This window comes from Macaca nemestrina, chromosome 18 (assembly GCF_043159975.1).
Source record: "Macaca nemestrina isolate mMacNem1 chromosome 18, mMacNem.hap1, whole genome shotgun sequence".
Classification (NCBI taxonomy): domain Eukaryota; kingdom Metazoa; phylum Chordata; class Mammalia; order Primates; family Cercopithecidae; genus Macaca; species Macaca nemestrina.
The window spans coordinates 82,647,499-82,675,238 of record NC_092142.1 but is presented as its reverse complement, the minus strand read 5'-3'; the positions used below and the strand labels follow the sequence as shown (position 1 = coordinate 82,675,238).

General features: G+C 43.5%; 1 protein-coding gene across 2 annotated transcripts in view; it reads right to left on the bottom strand.

Moving 5' to 3' along the window:
* The window catches only part of LOC105496758 (cadherin 13), a 1,175,273-nt gene that overhangs the window by 48,636 nt on the left and 1,098,897 nt on the right, over positions 1-27,740 (bottom strand). For both annotated transcript variants that reach the window (XM_071085018.1, XM_071085017.1), the window contains one exon: positions 5,862-6,004. In XM_071085018.1, coding sequence (XP_070941119.1) covers positions 5,862-6,004 — 143 coding nt within the window. The remainder of the gene's footprint in view (positions 1-5,861; positions 6,005-27,740) is intronic.

Sequence of the window (27,740 nt, the reverse complement as noted above, 5' to 3'; positions counted from 1 at the left end):
AGCTCCCTGTGATTCTGTCACCCATTTCTAATTTCTTTTCCTCCATCTTAGGCTCTCTGCATGGGCCAAGCTTGACTCACCTAGAATCAGACAATGCCCCCAGAACAAAAAAAGGTTTTCTTTGTGAAATAATTTTTCCCTCTTTGGTAATTTAGTTTATCTAGGTTTCACTGCTTCTGCAGCTCCCTGATTCCTTTACAATTAAGATTTTTTATATTATCTGATTTTTGTAATTTATCTAGGTTTTTCTAGTTTTACAGTGGAGATATTTCCTTACTATATCCTACATGGAAGTTCCTGAAGCCATATATTTTATCAACATGTTTTGGCATTAATTCCCGAGTTACTCTTTGTTTGGAGAAATCAATTTATTTTGGTTTAGCTTTCTTAGTGTTATATGCCAAAAATCCTTATTCTTTCATTCCATCAAATAAATTAAATTTCTAAAAAGCTAATAAAAACAAATGCTCACTTTGGATAAAGTTGAGACATCAGTTAGCACTATTTACTTTTTTTTCTTTTTTTTTTTGAGACAGGGTCTCATTCTGTTGCCCAGGCTAGAGTGCAGTGGTGTGATCTTGGCTCACTGCAGCCTTAAGCCTTGACCTCCCTGGGCTCAGGTGATCCTCTTTCCTAAGCCTCTTGAGTAGCTGGGACTACAGGCATGTGCCACTGTGCCTGACTAATTTTTGTATTCTTTTTGGGGATGGAGTTTTGCCATGTTGCCCAGGATGGTCTTGAACACCTAGACTCAGGCAATCTGCCAACCTCAGCCTCCCAAAGTGCTAGGATTACAGGTGTAAGCCACCGTGCTTGGCCTACTAACTCTGATCTAATAGATACTGTTGGTTTTTCCTGGTTAAACATAATACTTAGAGGTAAGTTTTTGATGAGGCAAAAAGGAGCTTTTAAACAAAAGTTGCTCTGATTTATAAGGTCTTTTGAATTTATGTTCTTTTTGCTGTAAGTCCTTTGGGTCTTGTTCAGGATTATTATTCCTAACGATGGTTTTGTATATTAATGTCAACCTGGTTTCTATTTACCATTACATCTTTGGGGACATTTTAGCTCTCTGGAAACATCTGTGGCACTAGATTTTAAATTTCCTTGTCTGATATTAGTGTTAACAGAGTTAGACAACAAGTAGATTTCAAGCTGTATTTTTCTTGGGTCATAGAAGGATCATTCCTGGCTCTACTCTTTCCTTTCTGGAACCCCCACTGGGGTGCGATTAATATGTAGTGAACATTTAATATGGCTTTTGATGGAGAATCTAGAGGGTACAGGACTTCACTCATTTCTCACAACAACGTTATAAGTAGGAATTATCTTCTTCATTTTGTATATGTAGAAAACGAGACTCAGAGTCTGTAAGAAGCTTTCACAGTTACACAGCCAGACCATTCATACAGGTGTATGCTGAATGTTGAGAAAACATAGCTGAGACTCAATGAGTCTCATAGATGAGAAACCGCTATAAGGTATCGTTAGGTCCTGACTACATTGTACATTATTTCTTCAAAATCAGATAGCTAGTAAGTGATATGGCAGAAGTTTAGACCAGATTGCTGCTTCCACACAGAAATTTTAAAGAATGTTAAAAATGCAAGAAACTAAAGGTAGAAAAATGCTATCCCAACGGTACGACTTTTAGAAAGTCAACTACATTCGATGTCTGTTTCCTAATCTGCAAATTTTGGTTTTGTTCTTCTTAATAACCAGGGGCAAAGTATTTACACACATAGTGTCACTTAATTGATTACTGCATACCTGTAAAGAAGGTTCTCGCTTCTGGTAACAATTCAAGTATACTGCATTTCTAGTTTCTTTGGATTTATAATTGCACGAAAAATTTCACAAAGAAATGCCAGCCATACTGTACTATATTTCATCCATACTTCATGACATTCTTTGCTGAGAAATTTCTCTACATATGCAGATACTTCTACATAGTACAGAACCCTGCCATTGTTACTTTAGCTGACCAGTAATGGATACTTTTCATTTCACACAGCATCTTAAACATTCTTGCCTTATTTTCATCCCAGAGTATGTACTTAGTACTCTGTCTAGACCTCTTCCTTCTGGAAAGCTCTTCTGTTCTCATAAGTCCTATCTCTTTTGTATGGGCAACTCCCTAAGCAAAATCTCTCCTTATCCCATTTCTATCTTACCAGCTTATTCTGGGACATAATCTCAACACCCACCCCCAAAACAGGAAGGACCAATCCTCTGAAACTCATCCCCTGTTTATGTTGCTGAAATCATCATTCCTGATTTCTGGACCAGAAACCTGAATATTGCATTTCTCTAGTTCATGTTTAGTATAAACTCTCGACAAAGATTTGTTTCTTACTTTCAGATGTTATCTAGGTTCTTCCTCTCTGGTCCATTCATGTTATGCTTGTGCAGACTCTGACCCCATCAACTAAGATACCTGCTATGGCTTCTAACACATTTCCCCACTGCAGGCTGACTTTTCCCGAACTAACCTCACTACCTTGGCTTGGTCTTCTCTCTTCTCTTACCTGTATTTCTGCCGCAGCTGCCTAATACCTCCCTCCTCACATCTTGCCATCATCGCATCCATTTTCTATGCTGCTATAGGATGTATCTTTCATTTTTGTGTGTGTGTGGGAGGTATATATATTTTTTTAGTAGAGATGGGGTTTTGCCACGTTGGCCAGGCTGGTCTTGAACTCCTGGCCTCAAGCGATCTGCCCACTTCAGCCTCCCAAATTGCTGAGATTGCAGGTGTGAGCCACTGTGCCTGGCTGGGATGTATCTTTGTGAAACACAATGTTTATTCTGGGGGCAAGTGAGTGATACTGTCAAGGCCAAAGTCCTTGGCATAGCGTGTGGAGCATCTCATGATTGATTTCATGATTTATTCTACAGGCGTGTGAGTGCCTGCTCTAAGTCAGGCACAATGGCAGGTGCTGGGCATTGAGCACAAGACCCAGTTCCAACTTTAGAACAGTCCGGTATCCACACACTTCTCTGCCCTTATCTTTGCACACAAAGAACCTGCCATGCTAGCTTCCACTAATGCTGACCGACTTCCCAACTTCTCACATATTTATTCTTCTAGAATGCCTTACCTTTAAAAAAAAAAAATAGTTAAGTTTTATTGAGCCCTTGCTACATGCAAGGTATTGTTCCAAATGCTTTATAGGTAATGACTCCTTTAAATCTTACATTACTTTGCTAGAGCTGCCATAACAAAGTGCCACAAAGGAGTGGCTTACACAGCAGAAATCTATTGTCTTACAGTTCTGGAGGCCTGAAGTCCAAGACTGAGGCATCCGCAGGTTTGGTTCCTGCTGAGGGATGTGAGGAAGGCTCTTCTCCCAGCCTCTCCCCCGGCTGCTGGAAGTTTGCAGGGAATCTTTGGAATTCCTTGACTTGCAGAAGCATCACCCTGATCTCCGTCTTCATTTTATGTGGTGTTCTCCCTGTGTGCATGCCTGTGTTCAAATTCCCCCCCCTTTGGTGAAGACATCAATCATGTTGGATCAGGGCCCACCTTACTCCAGCATGACCTTATCTTAACTAACCACATCTGCAACAAGCCTGCTTCCAAATAAGGTACATGCTATGGAACCAGGCATTAGGACCCCAATATATCAACATTGAGAGGACACAGTTCAGTCATAACAATTGTTAAAGTAAATTAAAATGGAAATTAGGCCTGAAGAATCACTGGGCAGAAAAAGCCAGTTAGGTTTCATAAGTCACCTTAACCTTGCTTGATCTGCAAACATAAGCAAAACTGAACATGAGCAATTTCTTTTTTTTTTTTTCTTTTCTTTTTTTTTGAGACAGTCTCACTCTGTCGCCCCAGCTGGAGTGCAGTGGCACAATCTCAGCTCACTGCAACCTCTGTCTCCCAGGTTCAAGAGATTCTCCTGTCTCAGCCTCCCGAGTAGCTGGGATTACAGGGGTGCGCCACCACACCCAGCTAATTTTTGTATTTTTAGTAGAGACGAGGTTTCACCATATTGGCCAGGCTGGTCTCAAACTCCTGACCTTGTGATTCACCCACCTCAGCCTCCCAAAATTCTGGGACTACAGGCATGAGCCACTGTGCCTGGCCAACATGAGCTATTTCTTATAAATGCCTGTATTAAAGAAAAATGAAATTTAAGGCTAACCAATCAGAAGCTGCCAACTAACTCTTAACACCAGGACTAGCATGCCCTACCTTTAATCAACATATCCTTCATCACGCAGGTGAGATGTCCCCTCTCTCAGGCAGCTCTCCATGACTACCCCCACGGCTGGACAGGGGCTTCTCTCGGCTTAGCTCCATCAGAAAGTTAGGACACTCTACTGTGATCTTCTGTGTACTTGACTAATCTTCCAAATAACTCATGAGCCCTCTGAACACAAGGACCACGTATTATTCATCCATGAGTCTCCAGGAGCAAGCACAAGATCTGGTCCAGCTCTCAGTTGCTGAACATTGCCTACCTGATATTTCATCATGTCAGCTTCCTTCTCAAGAAGTTACACGGTCTTCTGGTTGCCTGTTCTATCAAATGAATCATCTGGCTTTGAAGATGTGACTTTTCCACATACATCCAAATAGATTCCTACATATGCACTTATAGCGGACACAACAGTTATTTTTTCCTTTTCTCACCTCTGTGCTGTGCCGCCTTCTAGTTTTGATTCCTCTGTCTTAGATTCCTGGGTAATGACACTCATCCAAATCCTACCCATTTTTCAAGGCTAAGCTCAAGGCTTGCCTTTATTGTGAAGCACTCTCCACCTATTGTATGCCACATGGATTGCTCACTTCTTAGACTTGTCTCCTAATGGTTTGTGTGAGTAGCCGGCAGATGAGGACCAGGACTGAGAATTCTTAGTTCACCCTTGTTGAGTATAACAATGGGCACCTATAAATATTCATCTTGATATGGAAGGACTGAAAAATGAGTCTTTAGCCATAAACAGCTGGCTTTTAGGAATAATAGGGAGAATAAAACTTCTTGTGTGATTGACACAATACATATTGTAGCTTAACATGTCCCCAGACCAACTGGAATGCCCTCATCTCAGTTAATGGCAAATCCTGTGAGCTCTGCATTCAAAATATATATGACCTCTCTTTTTATCACCCCCTCCTAGTCTCTGGTCCAGGCCACCATCTTGCCTAGATTACCATGCAGTCTCCGAAGAGGTTGCCCTTCTTCTGCCCTTCTGCCCAGCAATCTGATCTCAAAAGAGCAAAGAACAATCATGGCACTTTGAACTTTGCCTTCTTTCTGCACGTCAGCTCCATGAGGACAGCTATTGTTTTGTTTACTGCTGTGCCCCCAGCACCTAATCAGGGACTGGCATACGGATAGTGCATTATCATCTTTTGAACGAACAGCAATAGCTTTGTGGTTGTGCAGCCACTAACTAATTGTACCTGCTGCCTTTCCTTGGCAGTGCATCATAATAGGATAAAAGCCACGGGAACAATTCAATTGTCAGGGTCAGTGATATCCTCTGGGACTTTCTTTCAACTTGCATTAAGTCCAAGAGCCTCTTTGCAAATGAGAGCATGACACCAAGACAAAGCACATCAGTGTGGCTTTCTAACCTCCATGCTTGCCCAAGATGGGACAGGGTGAGTTCACTGCTCTGACCTCTCACCAGACATTACTTGCTTTCCAAAAAGATCCAAGGATTCTGGGACGTGGAGATATTACTGAACTCAATATGTGTATATTTAAACATTTACTTCGCTGTTCCCACACACTTATATTCTTCCCAAGAACACCCCTGGGTGTATCAGAAGATATTTAAAAAGGTAAAAGTATATTTGTAGTAGAAAAGTATACTCTTGATGGTCTTTGTCAAGTACTCACCACTGTCAATTGCCAGGAAGAGAGCAGTGTACACGCTGTTGTCGACAAATGGGGACTCACGGTCCAGCACAGCTGTGGTGTCAACAGTCCCATTGATGGGGTTAATATTCAGCCAACCTGCTGGGTCCTTGTAAACAGAATACCTGAAAACAAATCCCAACAATGTCACACTCTGCATTCAAAGTAGATTCAAGAAACATTTACAGAGTGCAGGGCATGAGCTCCTATGAACCCAAAACCATCATTTCTGTTACAGTTGCTCATTCACAAAGTCATGAGGCCACTGACTCTGGGTTTGCTTTGTGTTAAGCACTTTGTGTGTGTGCCTCCTTTATTCCTCTTGACACTCCTAGGAGGAAGATGCTGTTGCCATCTGCCCAGCTCTCACAGAGGCAAAGCAGAGTTCACAGTCCAAATCCTGAGTCCATGTCCAGTCTTGTATCTTTCACTCCTGGGATACATCTTGTCTGTGGACTAGTGGGAGAATTGCTGTTGTGAAGGTACAAGCAAGGCACATCAATGCTTGGAGGAAGAACTCACTACCTCTGATCCAGGGCAATATTGGGTACCTCACAGGGAATGCTGCATCCAAACCAAGACAGGAGGAATAGATAGTATGTCATCAGAGATGGAGAGGACAGAAAAACCAGGAAAAGAGAGTATGAGTTAACAAATTGTATCAGTCCATCTTCACACTGCGATAAAGACATACTAAAGACTGGGTGATTTACAAGAGAAAGAGTTTTAATAGACTCACAGTTCCATGTGGCTGAGGAGGCCTTACAATCATAGTGGAAGGTGAAAGGCACGTCTTACATGGTGGCAGACGAGAGAGAATGAAACCAAGCAAAATGCGTTTCCCCTTATAAAACCATCACATCTCCTGGGACTTATTCACTATCATGAGAACAGCATGGGAAAGACCTGCCCCTACCATTCGATTACCTCCCACAGGGTCCCTCTCATAATACGTGGGAATGCAAGATGAGATTTGGGTGGGGACACAGCCAAACTATATTCAGATGGAACAGACACATTCATTACGATGTAGGTTACATGAGGGCAAGAAATTTGTTCACTGCTGTGACACCAGCTGCTTGAACACTGCTTAGCACATACGCGACACTCAATAAATATTTGCTGGGTAAATGAATATTTAGAGACTAGAAAGTAGAGGGTTGTGTTTGAAACAGCTTCTTTAAGGGAACTAAAAGTTAATGAGTTTTGAGAAACAGATTAGACAAGATTGTAGAGAGCGTGAACTACTGTTTTAAGGGGTTTGGACTTTGGATAATGGGAAACCATCCAAGATTTAAAAATGTTACTTGTTTTGAGGTTGCTCTTTTGAAGTTTAAACAATACAGAGATGCACAGAGTAAGAAATAATAGTCTTATCTATCAGGGAGACTCAAATTGGGCATGATTCAGCTTTCTTTGAATTGGGTGGCTTGCATAACGTGCCACTTGCAGACCTAAGCCAGAAAGATGCTGTTGACGCTTTTCTGCCATTTCCTACTGATCTTTGAAGTATATTCCCATGAAGAGACATGGGAACTGATAGCTCCTTGGTTTGGTAAAGATGCATGAGGTTTATTTTCTCTGCCTTGTATGGCCAGGTTTGGGTCTAAGGATGTTTAAAACCTGATTTAACCAACAGGATTGAAAATCTCCAACTGAAGGGCTTGGAGCAAATGACTCTCAACTCTTCACAGGGAAAAAGATATCTATCTCCTAATCCTGGAACTTGGGAATGTTACCTTACAGAGCAAAGACTTTGCAGAGCTAAGGATTTTGAGATGAGATTGTTTTGGGTTCTCTGGGGGTGTTTGGGGGGTGCTAAGTGCAATCACAAGTGTCCTCAGGGGGAGGCAGAGGGAGATGAGAGACACAGAAAAGGAGAAGACTGCGGAGGCAGAGATTGGAGTGATGCGGCCACAAACCAAGGAATGCTGCAGCCACCAGAAGTGGGGAGTGGCAGGAAGGATCCTCCCCTAGACCTCCAGATGGAGCATGGCCCTACCAACACCTTGGTTTTGACTCAGTGAGACTGATTTTGGACTTCTGGCCTCCAGAACTGTGGGAGAATAAATTTCTAGCCTCCATGTCTGCAATAATTTGTTACCGTGGCATTACTGATTTATTATAGTAGGTATAATATCCCCACTTACAGATGAGGACTCTGAGACACAAACCAACAGCTACTCAAGTAATAGAGTCAGGATGTGGGCCCAGGTGGTCTGACCTCGGAGCTGCGATCCTGAACCCACACTCAAAACTGCTTCCCAGCTAACTTAGTGACTCAGGGTGGGTGGTCAGCAGGTACGTTTCATCTGAAGGATCTTACTTTGAAAAAGATACTGAATTCTGAGAAAAGGTGGCCTCTGAGGATACATTTAGGTTGAATCGAAGTGTGGTAGGTAGGATTATTCAGATGTAGGTGGAAGCAAGGGGGCTGCCTCCTGTGTGGCCAAGGAGAAGAAGAACTGCCCTTGTCCATGACTTAAAGGTCATCATGGGGGCAGCAATGGGATTGCTACCTGGGAGAGGCTGTGGTCACTGAAGAAGGGATGGTCAACTTGGGTTGTTGAGAAGGGGAGCCAGGGAATCAGAAATTGCTGGCTGACAAAGGGAATGGGCATCTGTGCAGTCACCACAAGCCTCACGGCGCCCCAGGACAGACAGCAGTTCACCTACCACCCTCGCCTAGCCACCATCCAGAGCACCTCTGAGTGCTCCGAGCATCTCCTGGAGTCTCAGCACCAACCACCTGGAGGTCTTTGGGCTTCCAGTCAGCATTGCCAGATGCTCCGATGCAGAGCTGTTGTAAATTTAATTCACACGGAGGCACTCTGGTTTGGTATCAGTCCTTTTTGTGTTGGGGTCATGCGAACTGACCCAAGAATCAAATCAAGTTTTTGTCCTGCAAAGTGGATGTACCAGATCCCCCAACTGCAGAAGGACGCCAGGAGAGGCTCCTGCTGATGCTTCCTGGAAGACGTCTGGTCTGGTCTTTCCTAAAACAGCCTCGGGGTGCAGCCTCCATTTCATATTAGTAGTGACACAGCTGCAGCAGCATGGAGCCTTACATTGCACGGGCTGGGCACCGCTCCAGGAGCTTCCAGCATCTATGCTTTTAGCCCTCACACCAACACTGGGAGGTTGATAATATTATTCCTCCCCTTTTACAGATGAGGAACCGAGAGGCCTAGAGATATGTGAACTTTGCCAAGGTCATTGGTTAGTATGGGGCATGCTTGGGATTTGGAGGCTGGCTCTCTGGTGCCAAGGCCTGCCGTCACCCTCTGTGCTGCCTCTGCCCAGCCGTTCACATCGCCATCATCACATGGCTGTTACAGTCATGGACTTTGGAGAGGAAAGGACCTGGGTTCTAACTTTGAGCTTAGCAAGCTACTTCTCTGTGTTTCCGCTTCCTCCTTTGTGACTTGGGGACAGTCCCAGTGGTATTGTGGGGTAGCTGTGAGGGCAAACTGAGGCTGACACAAAGGGCTTGGTCTCGTTCAGGGCACTTGCGGGGGAGCTGTTGCAGAGTCAGACTGTGGGTATGTTAGCGGCTTGCTGGGGTCATGGCCTCGTGTGTCCTCCCTGGTGTGACTCACACTGTCCCCCGGAATGTTTCAGAAACGTCCGACTCAGCAGAGCCTCGGGGAACAATGCTTTGAAGCTGCAACTGTGACAGGGGACAGATGGGGAGAACGGATGAGGCGAACGCGGGCTTCCACACGCCCTTGCTGCTGCAATGATCCTTTCACTATTTTGTGAAAACAGAAGCAATGAATTACTCACGAGAATGAACTGCTTTGAAAACACCAGCCTTTCGTTTAAAGAGTCATTTATGCTTCCACCTGGCAAACTTCTACTGTGTTTCAAGACCCCACTCATACGTCTCTTCTCGTTCACCCGGTGTGACTTTCCCAGTAGAATTAATCACCCTCAGTAGGTCTGTGCGAGGCACATGCACTGGTAAAAATGCTTTTGGGAGCCTACCACGGGCCCTGATGGCTCTGCCATCTCCACCAAACTCTAAGCTCCTTGGTGTCAGGACAGGTAAAAGTTGGTCATTAGACACACAGAATGCTTCCTTGGGCCCAGCTTGGTGCTAAACCCCTTAGGAGCATCATTACATTTATTTCTGTGATTCACGACCATCTGATGAAGTGGGTATTGTCCTTGTTTTAAAGTTGAGGTAACCAAGAATCAGAGAGGCTTAGCAACTTGTCAAAAGCGGCCCAGTTAAGAAGAGGCAGAGCTGGAATGTAGCACAGCACGCTGGATTCCAGGGGCTGGGCTTCTCGGTGCACAGTGTTTTTCATGCCCAACGCCAGGGTTGTCTGCTCTGCACCCCCAGGGCCGAGTAGAGTGCCTGGACGCAGAGGGTGCCTGCTAAAGGTTTATTACATCTTTTCTCCTTCAGTTGGAACAATCATGGGGACGGAAAAAGCAAAACAAAACAAAACAAAAAAAACCAGGCAACTCATCAGGTAACAAGTTTCCTGTTGATCTAGGAGTGATTGGCAGTGGTTCAACATATTTGAAATAATGAAAGTTTTAAATGAACCGCATTCTATTCCCTGATTACTCAGCTCAGTTTAGAAAATAAATAAAAACTGAATTAAATAAATTTGGCTTTCATGTTTGGTGTACAAGCAATGCTCTTTGATGCTCCTTCTGTCATTCCCTTTTTGTCGCACGATGCCATGATTTTGCTGTACGATTAACATGTTTGCTTGTTGCTTTTCAAAGAAATAGTTGTATTCAATGAAATGCTTAGAGACATGAACTCGGAGGCAGTCCTCAGAAACAATACTCAGCACGGTTAGGCCTGCTTGTGCCGTATTTCCAGGGAAAGCCAGGGCTTTGATGATTTTACAGGACAGTGTCTCATTCTTTTTCTTCCTTAAAAAAATAATCAAGTATCTAGAGCTGTGCTATTTAACTGAGTTTTCACAGGACCCTTTCTGCTCCCCTCTGTTTGCTTATTTTATTCTATTTCTTGAGATGGAGTCTTGCTCTGTCGCCCAGGCTGGAGTGCAGTGACAGTGATCTCGACCCACTGCAACCTCTGCCTCCCGGGTTCAAGCAATTTTCCTGCCTCAGCCTCCCAAATATCTGGGATTACAGGCACCTGCCGCCATGCCCGGTTAAATTTTGTATTTTTAGTAGAGCAGAGTTTCACCATGTTGGCCAGGCTGGTCTCGAACTCCTGACCTCAAGCGATCCACCTACTTTGGCCTCCCAAAGTGCTGGGGTTGCAGGCATGAGCAACCGCACCCGGGCAGTTTGCTCATTTTATTTGGCGCCTCCTCCCATGGGAGACCTCAAGGAGGTATGCCCGCCCCACAGATGCCCTGGAAGTCCAGTTTGCTGCTTCTACTCAGAACCACGCCTGCAGACAGAGGAGGACAGAGGGACACTCATTTGCTGAGCACCCACGTGATGCAAACTAAGAGCTGGGTGGAGACACTGAACGGTGGAGCCATCGTCCCCGATGTGGAGGGAGAACAGCTCAAGACCACGGAGCAGCCTGCTCTCCCGCTTCCTGGCTTCTGTGCACTTCTGTCCAATCAGCCTTTTTGACCAATTGGCCAGGCACGCTATGTAAATTTCTGACATTTTCAAAACTGTCTTTTTAATAAACCTTTCAGTATAAAAATACCAATGTGCAAGATGTTTTCAATGCTTCTAGGCCTAAAAAATGCATATGCCTTATTAAATTGGAATTTCCGGGCAATTTATCTGTAATGTGAATTTTGCTTGTTACAGGAAAAAAAATCAAATTAAAAACTGAGCTCATTTCAGCCTGTAATGTAGCTTCACAGAAGCTGCCCTGAGTGCTTGCCAAGCCTCAGCCTCTTCTGGGTGTCAGTGTTGGGAGATGCAGGACAAACTGATGAACAGAATCCGAGTTGCAGACAGTACAGTGGGGGTGACTGGGGCCTGTGCCACCCTGGGAGGCGGGCTTACTCTCAGCAGGGCCCCCTCGGAGCAGGGAAGAAAGCTTCCAGGCAAGTGGCCAGGGTCAGCTGTTGACCTGGAAGGACTTCCAGAGCTGAGGGCTGCCAGCCTCTGCCCTCAGGGGGCTCAAGTATTGGTGGGAAGGAGAAAGAGATCGAAGGTTTGACAAGTCCCTTCTGCAGGCTTCTTGGGGTCACTCGCTTTCTGTGAGGTAGGGCAGCAGTCCCCAACCTCTTTGGCATGACGCACTGGTTTTGTGGAAGACAATTTTTCCACGAACAGTTCAGGGATGGCTTGGAGATGAAACTATTCCTCCTCAGTTCAGGCATTAGATTCTCGTAAGGAGTGCAGAGCCTAGATCCCTTGCGTGTGCAGTTCACAATAGGGTTTGTGTTCCCAGGAGAATCTAATGTTGTGACCCAGGGGTTGGAGAACGTCCGTGGCCCTGGGGTTGGGGACCCCTGATGTAGGGGACCCACGTTTGCACAGCATAGGTGCCAATATTACATGACTTAGCATAGCTTTCCTTTCAATTTACACTTAAAAATGTCACAAAGTAATATTGGGCAATTAGTGCACAATGGTCAAATGGATCGATGCAATATAACAGAGCACTAGACATGGCACAGATTATATACACATAAAATTTATATATAGAGAGATTATAGATATAGTAATAGATGGAACTATCTCTATATATGATATATATATGTCATGCCATATATATAGTTCTATCTATTATATATATTATATACTTTATATAATATACTTTATATTATATATATAAAGTATATATAAGTATATTATATAGTAGATATAAAGTATATCTACTTTATATATAAAGTATATAATAAAGTATATTATATAAAGTATATATAATAAAGTATAAAGTATATAAAAGTATATATAAAAGTTTATATAATACACTATATATAAAGTATACTTTATATACTTTATATGTATAATACATATGTAACTATATATATGTTTTTTATATATATATATATATTTATATATATATAAAGTAGGATGGGAAAGACTACGAGAAACCTAGAAAATAAAAACTACAAAAGGAGAGGAAATACAGAGTATTTTTATATTCCTACTGAAGGCTACAAACAACCCTGTAAAACTGTAGGAAAGAAGGGAAGCAGTAGGGGAATACTTCACACCCTACTGAATTCCAGTCCACTGGACCCTGTATTTATTATTAAAAGCAGAACCAGAAAGACACAGAACTCCGTACCGAAGGAAACACACTATCTTAAAATAGCTCATGCAGCTCTGCCTCTGAGTATAAAGTAAAGGACATGTTTCAAATCTTCTGACACAATGTACAGATAAAATTGAAGGGCCAGTGAATTCCAGAATCCTAGATTAGTTAGACAGCCACAGCCCATCACAGTCTAGGGTACCGTTCTCTTCCTCTCCCAGGAAACCAGAGCCAAAGAAAGCAGTCTCAGTAAACAGAAAGGGCTGCCATGGACTCTAAGGCCCTAGAGGATCCATCTGGACCTGCCTGACTTTCTACCCACATTTTCTATCTCTTTCCTCAGCATCCCTGAGTTACAGACTCACTGACCTTTCTTTTACTCCTTGAAATTAGCAAATTTCCCAGGGATGGGGATGCCACAACCAGCAGATGTGGACAAGAAGAGCTGCCCAGTGAGTGGTCTGGGCAGGGCCTCTTGGGGTTGGGAGGATGGGATGCTTCCTGCCTTGCCTATCCTGGAGCTATGACCTTCTGTGACTCTGTAACAGCTGAGAACTGGGCAGGAGCTCTTGACACCTCTGGCCCCTTCCCTGGATCCCCTTCCCAGGCATCCCAGAGCCCCTGGTGAAATCCTGTGGACGTCTGCTTGAGGCTGTAGCACATGACAGTTCTGACCGGCACATGGCAGCTGGTATTTTCTGATGGCACATGGACCAAAACTTTGCTTTTTACAGACATTCTGACCCCTACCATGACGACAAGTGATATATATATCATACCCAAGAGAATGATCACCCTTCACACACGCAGTGGACCAAGGTAGCTGTGGTGTGGGTCCACTTTCTTTGGATCATTGTAGGAGGTAGGTAGTAAGACCACTAGGGATCATCTTTTGTGTAGACCACTGCAATGCACCTGTTTCTTTGCTTGCCTTCTGCTTGCTACAATCTATTCTCCAAAGAGCAGCCAGGGTTATATCACAGTGTGTGAATCCCTGGCTTGAAACCCTCCAGTGACTTCCCATGGGGTATAGAATAAGATCCAAACTCTTACCTATGGTCTCTAAGGTCCTAGAGGATCCATCTGGACCTGCCTGACTTTCTACCTGCATTTTCTACCTCTTTCCTCAGCCTCCCTAAGTTACAGACTCACTGGCCTTCCTTTCATTCCTTGAAATTAGCAAATTATTTCTGGTCTCAACACCTTTCTACTTGCCTCATGGGATAAGTCGTAGATTTTTCTCATGTGTGTCTTATGCTTTGTAGGATCTCACTTCTGACACTGAGGCCTTTGTGTTCCCTAGAGAAGCCACTCTGGATGGTCTGTCTAAAGTCTGCCTCCTTCGCTGGCCAACTCTACAACCTAGAATGTGAGCTCCTAGGGGCAGTGACCTCATCTATCCTACTCAACCCTTCACACATAGAATCTGGAAGAGTGGCCAGCACACACTGAATAGGTAGGCACTCAGTTGCTGAATGCATACATGAGGGAACGAATGAGAGTACAAACCTTCTTTACATGCATTGGTTGACCCATGTGCTAGGTGACCCAGAATTCTAAAGGGACTTCATCCTAAAGTGCTCATTCATCTGTCCGCCACAGGCAGATCTCTCAAAAGAGCCACTGGACCATCTGTCTCTCTTGCCCCAGCCAAACTCCCATTTCTTTGCTGCTCCAGACATTCCCATCCCTTTAGTTGCCTTGGATCTGATACATGCTGTCAACAGGGGTTAGTTAGCTGGGTTTGTGTGTTGGGGCTTCCGAAGACCACTCCCAGGTTCAGTGATTTGCCAGGAAGGCCCACAGAACACAGCATATTGTCATATTCAATGGCTAAAACTTATCACAGTGAAAATATGCAGGGAAAACAGCTCAGAAAAAAGGTACATGGGGTAACATCCCAGGGAAACCAGGTACCAGCTTGCAGGGGTCCGCTCCCAGTGGGGTCACACAGGATGTGCTTAATTTCAGCAGCAAGTTGTGACAACATACATGAAATGTTCTCCATCAGGGAAGCTCACCAAAGATTCAATGCCCAGGGTTTTTTATCGGGGGCTGGTCACATAGGCACCCTCCACCTGGCATTAGCAAAATTCTTGACTCCCAGAGGGAAAGCAGAATTCAGCATAAACCACATTTGTTTGCACAAGCAGTTTAGGTGCAGTGAGCCACTCTTCTCAGTTAAGAGAGTGGGAACCTTCCTCACATCCATAATTCTGCACACCAGCTGAGGCCAACCTTGCAGGCAAGCCTTTCTAGGGACAGCGGTCTCAGGCCTGCTGTGTGAGCTCTTTTTTGCATAATCCATGATCAGGACAAGGAAATGGTGAATAAGAACAAATTCTACTTATCTTTAGAAATCACTAAATTCCTGTTTCTCCTAAACTATGCCCCGCTTTTTTTTTGAGACTGAGTCTCACTTTGTTGCCCAGGCTGGAGTGCACTGGCGCAATCTCGGCTCACCGCAACCTCCGCCTCCTGGGTTCAAGCGATTCTCCTGCCTCAGCCTCCCAAGTAGCTGGGACTACAGGCACATGCCACCATGCCTGGCTAATTTTTGTACGTTTAGTAGAGATGGGGTTTCACTATGTTGGCCAGGCTGGTCTCAAACTCCTGACCTTGTGGTCCACCTGCCTTGGCCTCCCAAAGTGCTGGGATTACAGGCCTGAGCCACCACGCCTGGCCCTAAACCCTTTTAATTCTAGAGACTACATATTGAAACCCCCAAAGAAGCCAGAATCACAAGAAAATATGCTCTTGTAGGCACAGTGGTAGCTGGTGGCTTCAACTCCACTTGCATTTGCCCAAGGAAACACTGATTTGGTCCTCTGTGTTAATTGCAGAAAATTCAGACAATATAGAGGAGAAAAAAAGGAAAAAATTAAAATCACCCTAATCCACTTCCAGAGATAAGCACTATTAACATTTTTGCCTAGAGGCTTCCAGCCTAGGTGTCGATGTATACATACACACACACACACATTTTTAATGTGACGTACTATTCACTTGCTCATTTGGAATCAATATTTGCTGGGTGTCTGTTACCCACCAGACCCCGAACTTGGTGTTGGGAAGACAGCAGTGTATTCCCCCCAGTTTTTGGAACTTACACTCCAGCAGGGAGACAGGATATAAATTAGTAATTACACAAATGGTTATTTAATTACCCTCATGACAAGGGCCATGCCAGCAGGCTCCCTCACATCGTAAATCATGCGTTGTGAGTGTTTTCCTATTTTTCAGCATTTACTTTCTGCTGTTGTATCTACAACTGGAAGCACACATTCATGGATCACTGAGGAGGTGGTGTACGATGTATGTATTCATATACATTACTGTCTGCCATTGCCTCATCAACTTGGGAGGTAGATATTACCACCCTCATTTTACAGATGAGAAAACAAAGGCTCAGAGTGGTCTAGGAGCTTGCCCGAGTCATGCAGCTTTCAAGCAGCAGAAGTGTCGTTCCAACGTGGATCTCTGCCTCCCAAGCATGGCTTGATTTTTGTTTGCCTTGTGAATAGCCCACGAGGGTTGGGCATTTATCTGTGCCACTGGTTCTCCAATTTGGGCGTGTATCAGAACGATCAGGGCTGTTGATGATATGAGGGGACCTTTCCATTTTTAATATGTTTTCCAGGTGGCTCTGATTCCCTGAAGTTTGAGAACCACCATTCTGAGAAGAATGATTTAAACTCTCAGCTGGAACCCAGGTCTATGTCCCACAGCTGGGCTTTCCTTAGTGGGGAATAACTCGGGAACACAGGACTGGAATTCACAAGATGGCAATATTTCCTAAAAAAAAAAAAACCCTATTCAATTGATATAAACCTTTCTTAAAACTATATTTCTGTTTATAAAAATCATACACATTTGAGAAAGGTTTAAAATTATACAGCCCATGTGTGTGAATTTAATATCTGCATCACTATCAATGGTGAAACAACATTGGCTTAAACTGTTCTTTTATTGGAAGGCTCTTAGTAACTTCGAAGTCAAACTTCGAGACTTACCACTGAGATAAACTACTCAGTTGTGATGTAGATATCAAGGAACTCGTGTCTAACAGTGACTAGTAATAACTGAAGTCTGAGAATGATTTAGTCTAGGAAATAGGCGCTCTTTGCCATGTAGTTACTTTCAAAAGTGGGCAGGAAAGGGGTGGGGCCACAGCTAGGTGCCACTGATGGTGGGCGTGGTCAGCGTGAATTATGGGCGTGCCTGCAGACAAGTGCCTGAGAACCACCGTTCTGAGCTGCCACCCTTTCCTGTGGACTCTCTGACCTCTTCCTCTGTGTGTGAGCCCCACGTGCACCGAGCCTTCCCTGGTAAACAATGGAACTGACATTTCCTGGGCACCGGCTACTTGCCAGGGACTGCACACATCTTCTCTAAAAACCTTCTCACCACCTGTTCCAGGCAGGCAAGTCTGCTCCTAGTTTCTCCTGGCAAAGGTCATACCTGGTGTCTTGTTCAAGGCCATTAATTCTTTGTTAGAATTTACCAAAGATCTCCCAACTGCTGCAATAGGACCTTTTTGTACCTGCAATAGGATTTTGCTGTGGCCAGACTCTTCCTAGTCAGGGCTTGTTAGTCCATTTTGCAGATTTATTTCTAGGGGTGATTGACATAGTTTCACCTATGCCCTCACTGCCACTGCTCCCCACCCCATTTTTGAAACCTAAGTGAATGCAGCAGTTGTTAGAGCAAGGAAACAACGTCTTCACAGCTTTATAAGTGTCTTTGCAAAGACATTTAGATCCCATATAAAGGGACATTTGACACTTCGTAAGGATCATTTCATTGTTGCTTTTGACCAAATTGATTGCAAAGCAGTACAGAGAAATACAAAGAGATTCAGGGTATAAAGCCACACACTTAACAATGTCATACACATTAAGTAAATTAGGAAATAAAAAATTAAATAGTAATTAAACATTGAGAGACTAGGACCTTAACATATTTAGTTACCATATTAACAGGCTGTGACTTCAGAAGCTATCTGACTTCTGAAATCCAGAAACACACTTATCAATCCTAGATGAAAACAGGGATTGAACACTCTTAGTATGGGTGAAAGTGTTATACAGTTGCTTAAAGTGCAACCACAACAGGAATAGAACATTCTTAGTGTGGGTGAAAGCATTACACAGACGCTTTAAGGTGCAACCACAAGATAGCTTTCATGATTAATGATCATTATCATTGTTAACGACTGATCAAGCCTGATCCTATATGTAGTCTAGGTCTAGGGTTAAATTTGCTACATCCACGTGTCCAGATTGGGTGACTTTTTCTAAGCAGTAGAAACTGTGCTTGGAAAAGAACAGGATGACTTGGAGTTTGGTACCAGTTGGTAGCAATGTAAGCTTTCCTTGGTGTGAGGCTTTTCATCCATTCGTTCACACTCTTCTTGTTCAGTGTGTTTTATCTCTTTTTCCCCTCATTCCTAGGCCTGAGAATACAAATATGAACAAGACCCACAAGGACTGCTCATCACCCCAGTATTCCATTTACAATGTCAGGAATGAACTCCCAACCAGGCCTCTAATTCTCTCTTGCAGCCAAATATCCCTGCTTACTCCTGGTATTTACCTGGTCAGCAGACCTCGTGAGTCATCTCCCATTGACAAAACCACCCCAAAGATGCACCAGTCCAGCACAAAGTATCACTGTCAATCTCACAAAAGTTGCAGGGTTCCAGGAGGATGCTCAGAGTATAAGAATTATGCTAAGTGAAATAAGTCAAGCCCAGAAGGACACATACTTTATTATTTCATGTATCTGTGGAATCTAAAAGAGTCAAATTCATGGCAGCAGGGAGAGGGCTGAGGAAAGGGGAGATGTTGATCAAAGTTTCTATGTATACAAAGACCAAACCATCACATTACACCTCATAAATATATACAATTATTATGTGCCAATTACAAGTAAAGCAATAAAAGAAGAAAAAAAGGAATCATAAGTAAATCCATGGCAAGTGAAAATGCAATGGAGAGAAGGGAATCAATGATTGAAGGAGAGAAAGGAGAGTAGATTTATAGCTGCTTCAAAAAAGTGATTTGACTGGCAAAGGACCGGGGAGAGGTCCTTTGGGAAATGGACAAAGCCCTTGAGTGGTTAGGAAAGACAACCTCTTTACAAATGCATGTCATAAGCCGAGCACAAGGTGAAGTATGGCATGGACTGTCATGGGATGCTGTAAAAATTGTGTCACAAGCAAAGCAATTCTTAGTTCATCTGTGTTCACTCTGAGACTAGCCTATTATTGGGGTTGAACTTATAAAAAAACTTCTGTTCATCATTTTTTTCTCCAAAATAAAGTGATCAAATTGTCCCATAGAACTGATGCTTATTATTATATTATTATTATTTTTTGAATAACCACAGAAATTTACGCTTCCAGTCTTAAAACTTGAGAAAGTTACAACAGTCTTATCTGAGTTCCTTTCTCAAGAAGCCAACCATCAGGTCTCCCAGATAAAATCAAGGAGCTGAAACTCACCAGACCACTGCCTCTGGACAATGAGGAGCCAGACCCCTCATCCATCAGGATTGCCTAAGGACCATCTGCTTCCTACTGACCAACTTCTCTTCCTTGCCTCTCTTTAATCCCTGTTTTCCCATGCATGGTTACGTTTCCTCTCTGGTGCATTAACCCCTCATTTCAGAGATGGATTTGAGACTGACCTCCCATTTCCTTGGCTGCAGCAGCACCCGATTAAAGACTTCTTCCCTGGCTTTTGTCTTGTTGTCTCAGTGATTGACTTTCTGTGTGGTGAACAGCAGGACTCAGACCAAACCCCTGGTGCTTCGGTAACAATTATATCTTAACCAAACATATCTATTTTTTTTCAGTTTTGAGTCACACTTTGGTCCTCAGTTTAAACTGATTCATGGTAAGCTGCATTTTTGTGCTTCCAGTCTTCTTTTGGTAAGGGCTGTTGGTGGTCCCTGTTCTTCAGTTCATGATTTGGAGTACATGGATGGTCACAGGAGGGGAGGCAGGGCTTCAGGGTTTATCTGGTGACTAAACACTAATAACACTTTATTACAAGAGTAAAAAGCAGAATGAAATATTCTGATGCTTTGCTTCAGAGTTTCTGATAAGGCCCTCCACAGTGCACAACCTGGGACAGGGGGCTCTCTGCCTAGGTCTCGGGCTGCACTGCTTGCAGGTCACGTTCCACTTTTGCTCACTTATGCCAAGGCATAGTGGTGTCTGGACAGGTGCTCCATTTCCCAGGGTGGTTTATCTCAAAGAAACACGCTCACTGGGAGAGCAAATCGGGATGTCAGAAGACTAGAATGAGAAAGTTAATCACCCCTCTGCGTTTGCTCTCAGAGTTTATTTTTATTGGGTGATTAATCGACACATCTTGGCTTTTGCTCTGGCACCTGGGTCTCTGAGTCCAGCTCAGACCAAGCTGAGCAGGGATATTGGCGCTTTCAAGAAGTCAATAAATGAAGCCAGCTGCCGCCGGGACCACAGTGAGATAGATGGCTGAGCCTCGCATTATGCCTTGAAGGTCAGTGAATGTGGTCTGGCCGGCTGCCAAGCAAGGAGGAGATTCTTAGGAGATTCTTAGAGGCAGCTGTGCTTAGCTTAGGTGATGACTGGACCTCCCTCTCCAGTGGCATCCTAGTAGAGAGCCATCTACAGAGACTGCATTCCTGATGGAGGCCAGGCTACCGGGAGAGCTGCAGGGTCCCTGGGAGACAGAAGCATCTGGGGTTTCACATGGAGAGAGCTCACCCAGGAGCACAAGTCCAGTGTGCTCTCACGGATCATCATCTGGAGGCACCATCGCCAAAACACGTGACGCTGCTGGCTGTTCTGTGAAGGAGCTGGAGGGTTATTTCCACCACTGAGTGCTCAGAACCGCACATTCTCAGCCCTGTTTACTGATTTCCAGTGTTCATTCAATACACATGTTTGACCATCTTCTATCTTCCCAGTACTCTGTTAGGGACTGGGGAGTTTGCAGTGATCAAGGTGGGGAGCCTCCTGCCCTTGGGATGTGTATCTTCACCAAGGCCATTTACTATCTGATGTTGTAATTTTCACACAAGATGGTGAGCTCCCAGGGATGGACTTTGTCTTTCTCTCTTCATGTAGGCAGTGACTGGCCACATGTCTGGCCATACAGGTCTTGGTTAAAGATGGGTGAGTGAATGGGTAGAAAAGTCAACGTGTCAGAAGCAGGTGGAAGAGCAGCCTGGAATTCCAAGGAGTTGATATCCCCGGGGATTTCAAGGCTATGTGATGACAAGCATGGCTGAATCCCTGCAGGAAGCAGCTGGGTTTGGTGCCCCTGGTGTGGTCAGCGGTGTCAAGCACCGAGATCAGCAAGGGGGATGAGATGCATCCTGGGCCTGCAAGCCTCCCTCTGTACAAGAATGCCAGCTGTCTCTACACACGGGAACGTCAGTTGCCAGGAGGAATGTGGCTCAGCTGCGCTATCATCTTTCTGGATGTAGGAGGTTCTACATTAGCACTAGTGTAGAAACAGAATCCTACTGCAGTTTCCGGGTCCTCTATTCTATTGCTCATAGAACAGGAGAGTGAGATTTAAAAAATGTACATCAGGTGCCCTTCAGGCTTCAAACCCTTTGGGGCTTCGGGGGCTGATCCCTGCTCACCTCCCACCATCAACTCACCCTGTTCCCCCATCCAAAGCTAACCAGGCTATCCTGTCCTCCCAGCCTTTGCATTAGCTGCTGGTTTCTCCCCTTACCTCTCCCCTTGGCTGGTTCACTATCACTCTTCAGATCACACATCATCTCCCTCCTAACCAGCCCATCTAAGGTGGCCTTCTCCAGTTACTCTCCATCCCATTATGCTGTTGACTTTCCCATGGGTTAGAGCTGTAAGCTATAATCACACCAGTTGTGTGAACAGACATTCATTGGCTTGTTCATTGCTGGTCTTCCCACTAGAATGGAAATTCCACACTGTCTCGTTCACTGCTATACTCAGGGCTAGTTAGGACCCGGCTCATAGTGTGAATTTCTCAATATTTTTTGAATAAATAAATAAGCCAGGATGATTACCTTAGGTTGGATGTATGAGGAATAGGTAGCCTGTCCAAAACATTTACTTTCAGACTTGTTATTTAATCTGAAAAGCAATATTCACAACTGGCATTTATCGACTACCTGCTACCTGTCATGCAGCATTTAAATCTTTCACAAACATTTGAGCCAGTTTATGTACTAGAATTTTGCTCATTTCACATTTTCCTGTCTGAAGTCTAGAAAAAGAAAATGGGTACTTTCTGAATAAATCAACCTCTTCTAAACTGACTTTCCAGAAGATGAGAAAAGAATCCAGATGGAAAAAAACTAGGAAATAGCATTCTGGACATTGACCTTGGCAAATAATTTGTGACGAAGTCCCCAGAAGCAACTGCACCAAAAACAAAAATTGGCAAAGAAACTATCAACAGAATAAACAGACAACCTATAGAATGGAAAGAAATATTCACAAACTATGCATCCAACAAAGGTCTAATACCCAAAATCTATAAGGAACTTTAACAATCCAACAAGCAAACAACAACCCCATTAAAAAATGGTCAAATACATGAACAGACACTTTCAAAAGAACACAAACATGCAGTCAAGAAACATATGAAGAAATGCTCCATATCACTAATCCTCAGAGAAATGCAAATCAAAACCACAATGAGATACCATCTCACACCAGTCAGAATAGCTTTTATTAAAAAGTCAAAAAATAACAGATGCTGGCCAGGTTACAGAGAAAAGGGAACTCTTTTTTTTTTATTTTTTTTTTATTTTTTATTTTTATTTTTTAAAATTTATTTATTATTATTATACTTTAAGTTGTAGGGTACATGTGCATAACGTGCAGGTTTGTTACATATGTATACTTGTGCCTTGTTGGTGTGCTGCACCCATCAACTCGTCATTTACATCAGGTATAACTCCCAATACAATCCCTCCCCCTCCCCCTCCCCCCTCCCCCCTCCCCCCTCCCCCCTCCCCATGATAGGCCCCGGTGTGTGATGTTCCCCTTCCTGAGTCCAAGTGATCTCATTGTTCAGTTCCCACCTATGAGTGAGAACATGCGGTGTTTGGTTTTCTGTTCTTGTGATAGTTTGCTGAGAATGATGGTTTCCAGCTGCATCCATGTCCCTACAAAGGACACAAACTCATCCTTTTTGATGGCTGCATAGTATTCCATGGTGTATATGTGCCACATTTTCTTAATCCAATCTGTCACTGATGGACATTTGGGTTGATTCCAAGTCTTTGCTATTGTGAATAGTGCCGCAATAAACATACGTGTGCATGTGTCTTTATAGCAGCATGATTTATAATCCTTTGGGTATATACCCAGTAATGGGATGGCTGGGTCATATGGTACATCTAGTTCTAGGTCCTTGAGGAATCGCCATACTGTTTTCCATAATGGTTGAACTAGTTTACAGTCCCACCAACAGTGTAAAAGTGTTCCTATTTCTCCACATCCTCTCCAGCACCTGTTGTTTCCTGACTTTTTAATGATCGCCATTCTAACTGGTGTGAGATGGTATCTCATTGTGGTTTTGATTTGCATTAAGGCTACAGTAACCAAAACAGCATGGTACTGGTACCAAAACAGAGATATAGACCAATGGAACAGAACAGAGTCCTCAGAAATAATACCACACATCTACAGCCATCTGATCTTTGACAAACCTGAGAGAAACAAGAAATGGGGAAAGGATTCCCTATTTAATAAATGGTGCTGGGAAAATTGGCTAGCCGTAAGTAGAAAGCTGAAACTGGATCCTTTCCTTACTCCTTATACGAAAATTAATTCAAGATGGATTAGAGACTTAAATGTTAGACCTAATACCATAAAAATCCTAGAGGAAAACCTAGGTAGTACCATTCAGGACATAGGCATGGGCAAAGACTTCATGTCTAAAACACCAAAAGCAACGGCAGCAAAAGCCAAAATTGACAAATGGGATCTAATTAAACTAAAGAGCTTCCGCACAGCAAAAGAAACTACCATCAGAGTGAACAGGCAACCTACAGAATGGGAGAAAATTTTTGCAATCTACTCATCTCACAAACGGCTAATATCCAGAACCTACAAAGAACTCAAACAAATTTACAAGAAAAGGGAACTCTTATACACTGTTGGTAGAAATGTAAATTAGTTCAGCCCCTGTCCAAAGCAGTTTGGAGATTTCTCAAAGAACTTAGAACAGAACTACCATTTGACTCAGCAATCCTATTACTGGGTATTTATCCAAAAGAAGATAAATTGTTTTGCCAAAAAGACACATGCACTTGTATGTTTATCACAGCACAATGCATGATAGCAAACACAGGGAACCAATCCAGGTGCCCATCAATGGTGAACTGGATAAAGAAAATGCAGTACGCGTATACCATGGAATACTATGCAGCCGTGAAAAAGGATGAAATGGTGTTCTTTGCAGAAACATGGATGCAGCTGGAGGCCATTATCCTAAGGGAATTAGCACAGGAACAGAAAACCAAATACTGCATGTTCTCAGTTCTAAGTGGGAGCTAAACATTGAGCACACACAGACACAAAGATGGGAGCAATGGACACTGGGGACTACTAGAAGGGGGAGCATGGAAGGGGTGTAAAGGTTGAAAACTATTGGGTACTATGCACACTGTCTGGGTGATGCGATCACTCATATCCCAAACTTCATCAACACGCAATATACCCAGGTAATAAACCCCCTGCGGACCCCCTGAATCTAAAAAAAAAGCTAAAAAAACCCAAAACATAAAACAAAACAAAACAAAACAAACCCCAGGTGATTCTTTGTATCCGGTTCGATTGTTTGAATTTTTTAAAAGAATATCACCATGTATTTTAGTGTTTTGAACTTTTCATTGAATTGTGATTTTAAAAAGTCACAGTTTAGCCCAAAAGGAGGTATCTCCAAGTTTGTCAGTTCCTAAAACAACATTCTAGAGGGAAATAAATGAAAATCTCTTGAAACTGTACATATTCTTTGATCCAGAAATTCTTCCTCTAGTAATTTAGCTTAAAGAAATAGCTAAAGGGAGCACATTCCAAAATTGGGGAATGCTGGATTAATAAAGTCAAATGAGGTCCCCTTTTGTGCAAGAATTCTCAGAGCCTTTAATACTCAGATTTTCACTCTGAAGATCTGAGAGTGGGCCTTAGAATAAAGCGTAACTCAAACTTATTTGGCAGAAATATTTAGCAACAATTATATTTTCTACATCAATGTTTACTATAGAGAAATTAAAAAGCCATCAGGTAACTGTTGATTAAAAGTGATAATGGAATGCTACATAGACATTAAAAGCCATGATGAACACAACATGACAAGATGACAACGTATATGAAGTAAATCTTTATAGTATGTAGGTATGTGTGTAGCACCGTGAGGGTCCACATGCAAACATGTGGCAGGCTCGCTGGCCCCCTCTCACAAACACAGTAATGACTTGGCAAAGGCCAGGTCAGCTTCAAAACCCCTCTTTGTATCAAGCCCTGTGTGCCGAACCCTTCTTATTCACAGGGCTTGACATAAATCCCAAACCTATTTGCTGCTGCTGGCTGAGAAAATACCCTGGAGGGGAATGCTAGTGGCAGTGGCGTAATAATTATGACCATCATGACGATAACAATAGAGTCACAGATAATATTTATTGAGCACTTGCTTTGTGCCAGGGACTTTCCAAGCACTTTACATGGGTCAGCTTATTTAAGTCTCACAATAACTTTATGTGGGTGGGATTAGCGACCCATTATACGGATGAGGAAACAGAGGTGGCGAGGGATTACCAACCCATTATACAGATGAGGAAACAGAGGTGACGAGGGACTAATGACCCATTATACAGATGAGGAAACAGAGCTGGTGAGGGACAAACGACTCATTATACAGATGAGGAAACAAAGGTGGCGAGGGACTAAGTCGCTGGCTGCAGGACACACAGCTAGTAAGTGATGGAGTTGTCCAGCCACAGGGCCCATGCTCTTAACGGTGATGCCTCGCCATCTGGCCTGGGTCTTAGGAGTAGCGGTATCTGGCTAGTGGGATTTACATCTTTCTTAGTTTTGTTTATCTCAGTTTCTAAAATTTTTACCATTAGCCTATATTTCTTTTGCAATAGGAATTTTTTTTGGCAATAAAAATACTAGTAATACAAAGATGATTTCCTTTATATCTCTACATTTCCATTTTCTCTTCTTTGTGAAACCTTATTATTATAGATGGTATATTTACTATATATACATACACATATGTATAATATGCATGTCTTATATGTGATACATAACAGTATATGATGTATATACACATAAATAATATATCCATTTTATACTTGTGAACTGAATGTTTGTTTCTGTTCCCCCCAAATTAGTATGTTGATACAACTCTAACCCCCAGTGTGGCTGTATTTGGAGATGGGCCTCTCCTTAGGAAGTAGTTAAGGTTACATGAGGTCATGAGGATGGAGCTCTGATCTGATAGGATGAGCATTCTTATAAAAGGAGACCCTGTTTGCTCCCTAACCCCTACCCTCCAGGTACATGCCCCAAGGAAATGAGGCTACATGAGGACACAGCAAGAAGGTGGCTGTCCGCAAGCCAGAAAGAGAGCCCTACCCAGAGACTGAACCAGCTAGAACCATGATCTTGGACTTCCAGCCTCCAGAACTATGAGAAATACATGTTTGTATTTAAGCTGCCCAGTCCATGGTATTTGGTTATGGAGCCTGAGCTAAGACAATACTATCTAAATATTAGGTTGAACCACACAGTTGCCATTTCTCTGGTCAAAACCCATGACGTCAGCAATTTCACACGGCCTAACCTAATATATAAACATATATACAATAAAAACGGCAAGTCGTAACTGTGTGTTTTCCTTCCTGCTGGGCACGGCGCTTTGAAGGCTGAGAGACGCGCTTATTTATCTTTGCTTTCTCTTCTCCCCAGGCATCCACTGGCACTTGGAAAACACTGGTGACTGAGTGGGTAAATTACAAAGATGAGCATTTTGAATTCCTGTTCCAACAGAAGCTTTAATGTAGTTCCTATCAAGCCTAATTCACTCACTAAAAAGAATTGCATTGCACATATTGGCAGGAGCTATTGAACTGTTGTTCGCCAAGACCTTTTCTCCTCGCTTCATAGGGACTCAAATTAAATGTGTCTTCACCACACACACACACACGCACACACACGCACATGCACACATACACACACACATAGCCAGTGCCATTCAACCCTTAGTGAATCACATCACTTACGGCTCACAGGCTTGTGGGGTCAGCCCATGAGAGCAGGTGCCTTCTCTCCAAGGCCCTGTGTGCACATCAAGGACTTAAAACCTGTGGTCAAGGATAGACTCTGAGGCAGAGACGTGGTGTGTGGCTCCAAGGCTTGCCCGTGATGCCATTCCCTGTTTCCAGGCACAATGCCCACTGCTGCCCACATCTGAGTATGTGTTGTCGCATAACGGACTCCTCAGAGGAGCTATGGCTCTTTGTGTAGTCACAGTTTTCAAAAGCTTTTGCCTCACAAAAGAAAAGGCAAAGTGCCTTCCCTCAGGCAGTTTTCAATTCTTCCCTCCAAATGCATCAGTCAAACTTGATACTTAAACCCTTAAATTCCAAAAGCTCCTATGAGAAGTGAGCCTATTAGCAGCGGGTGG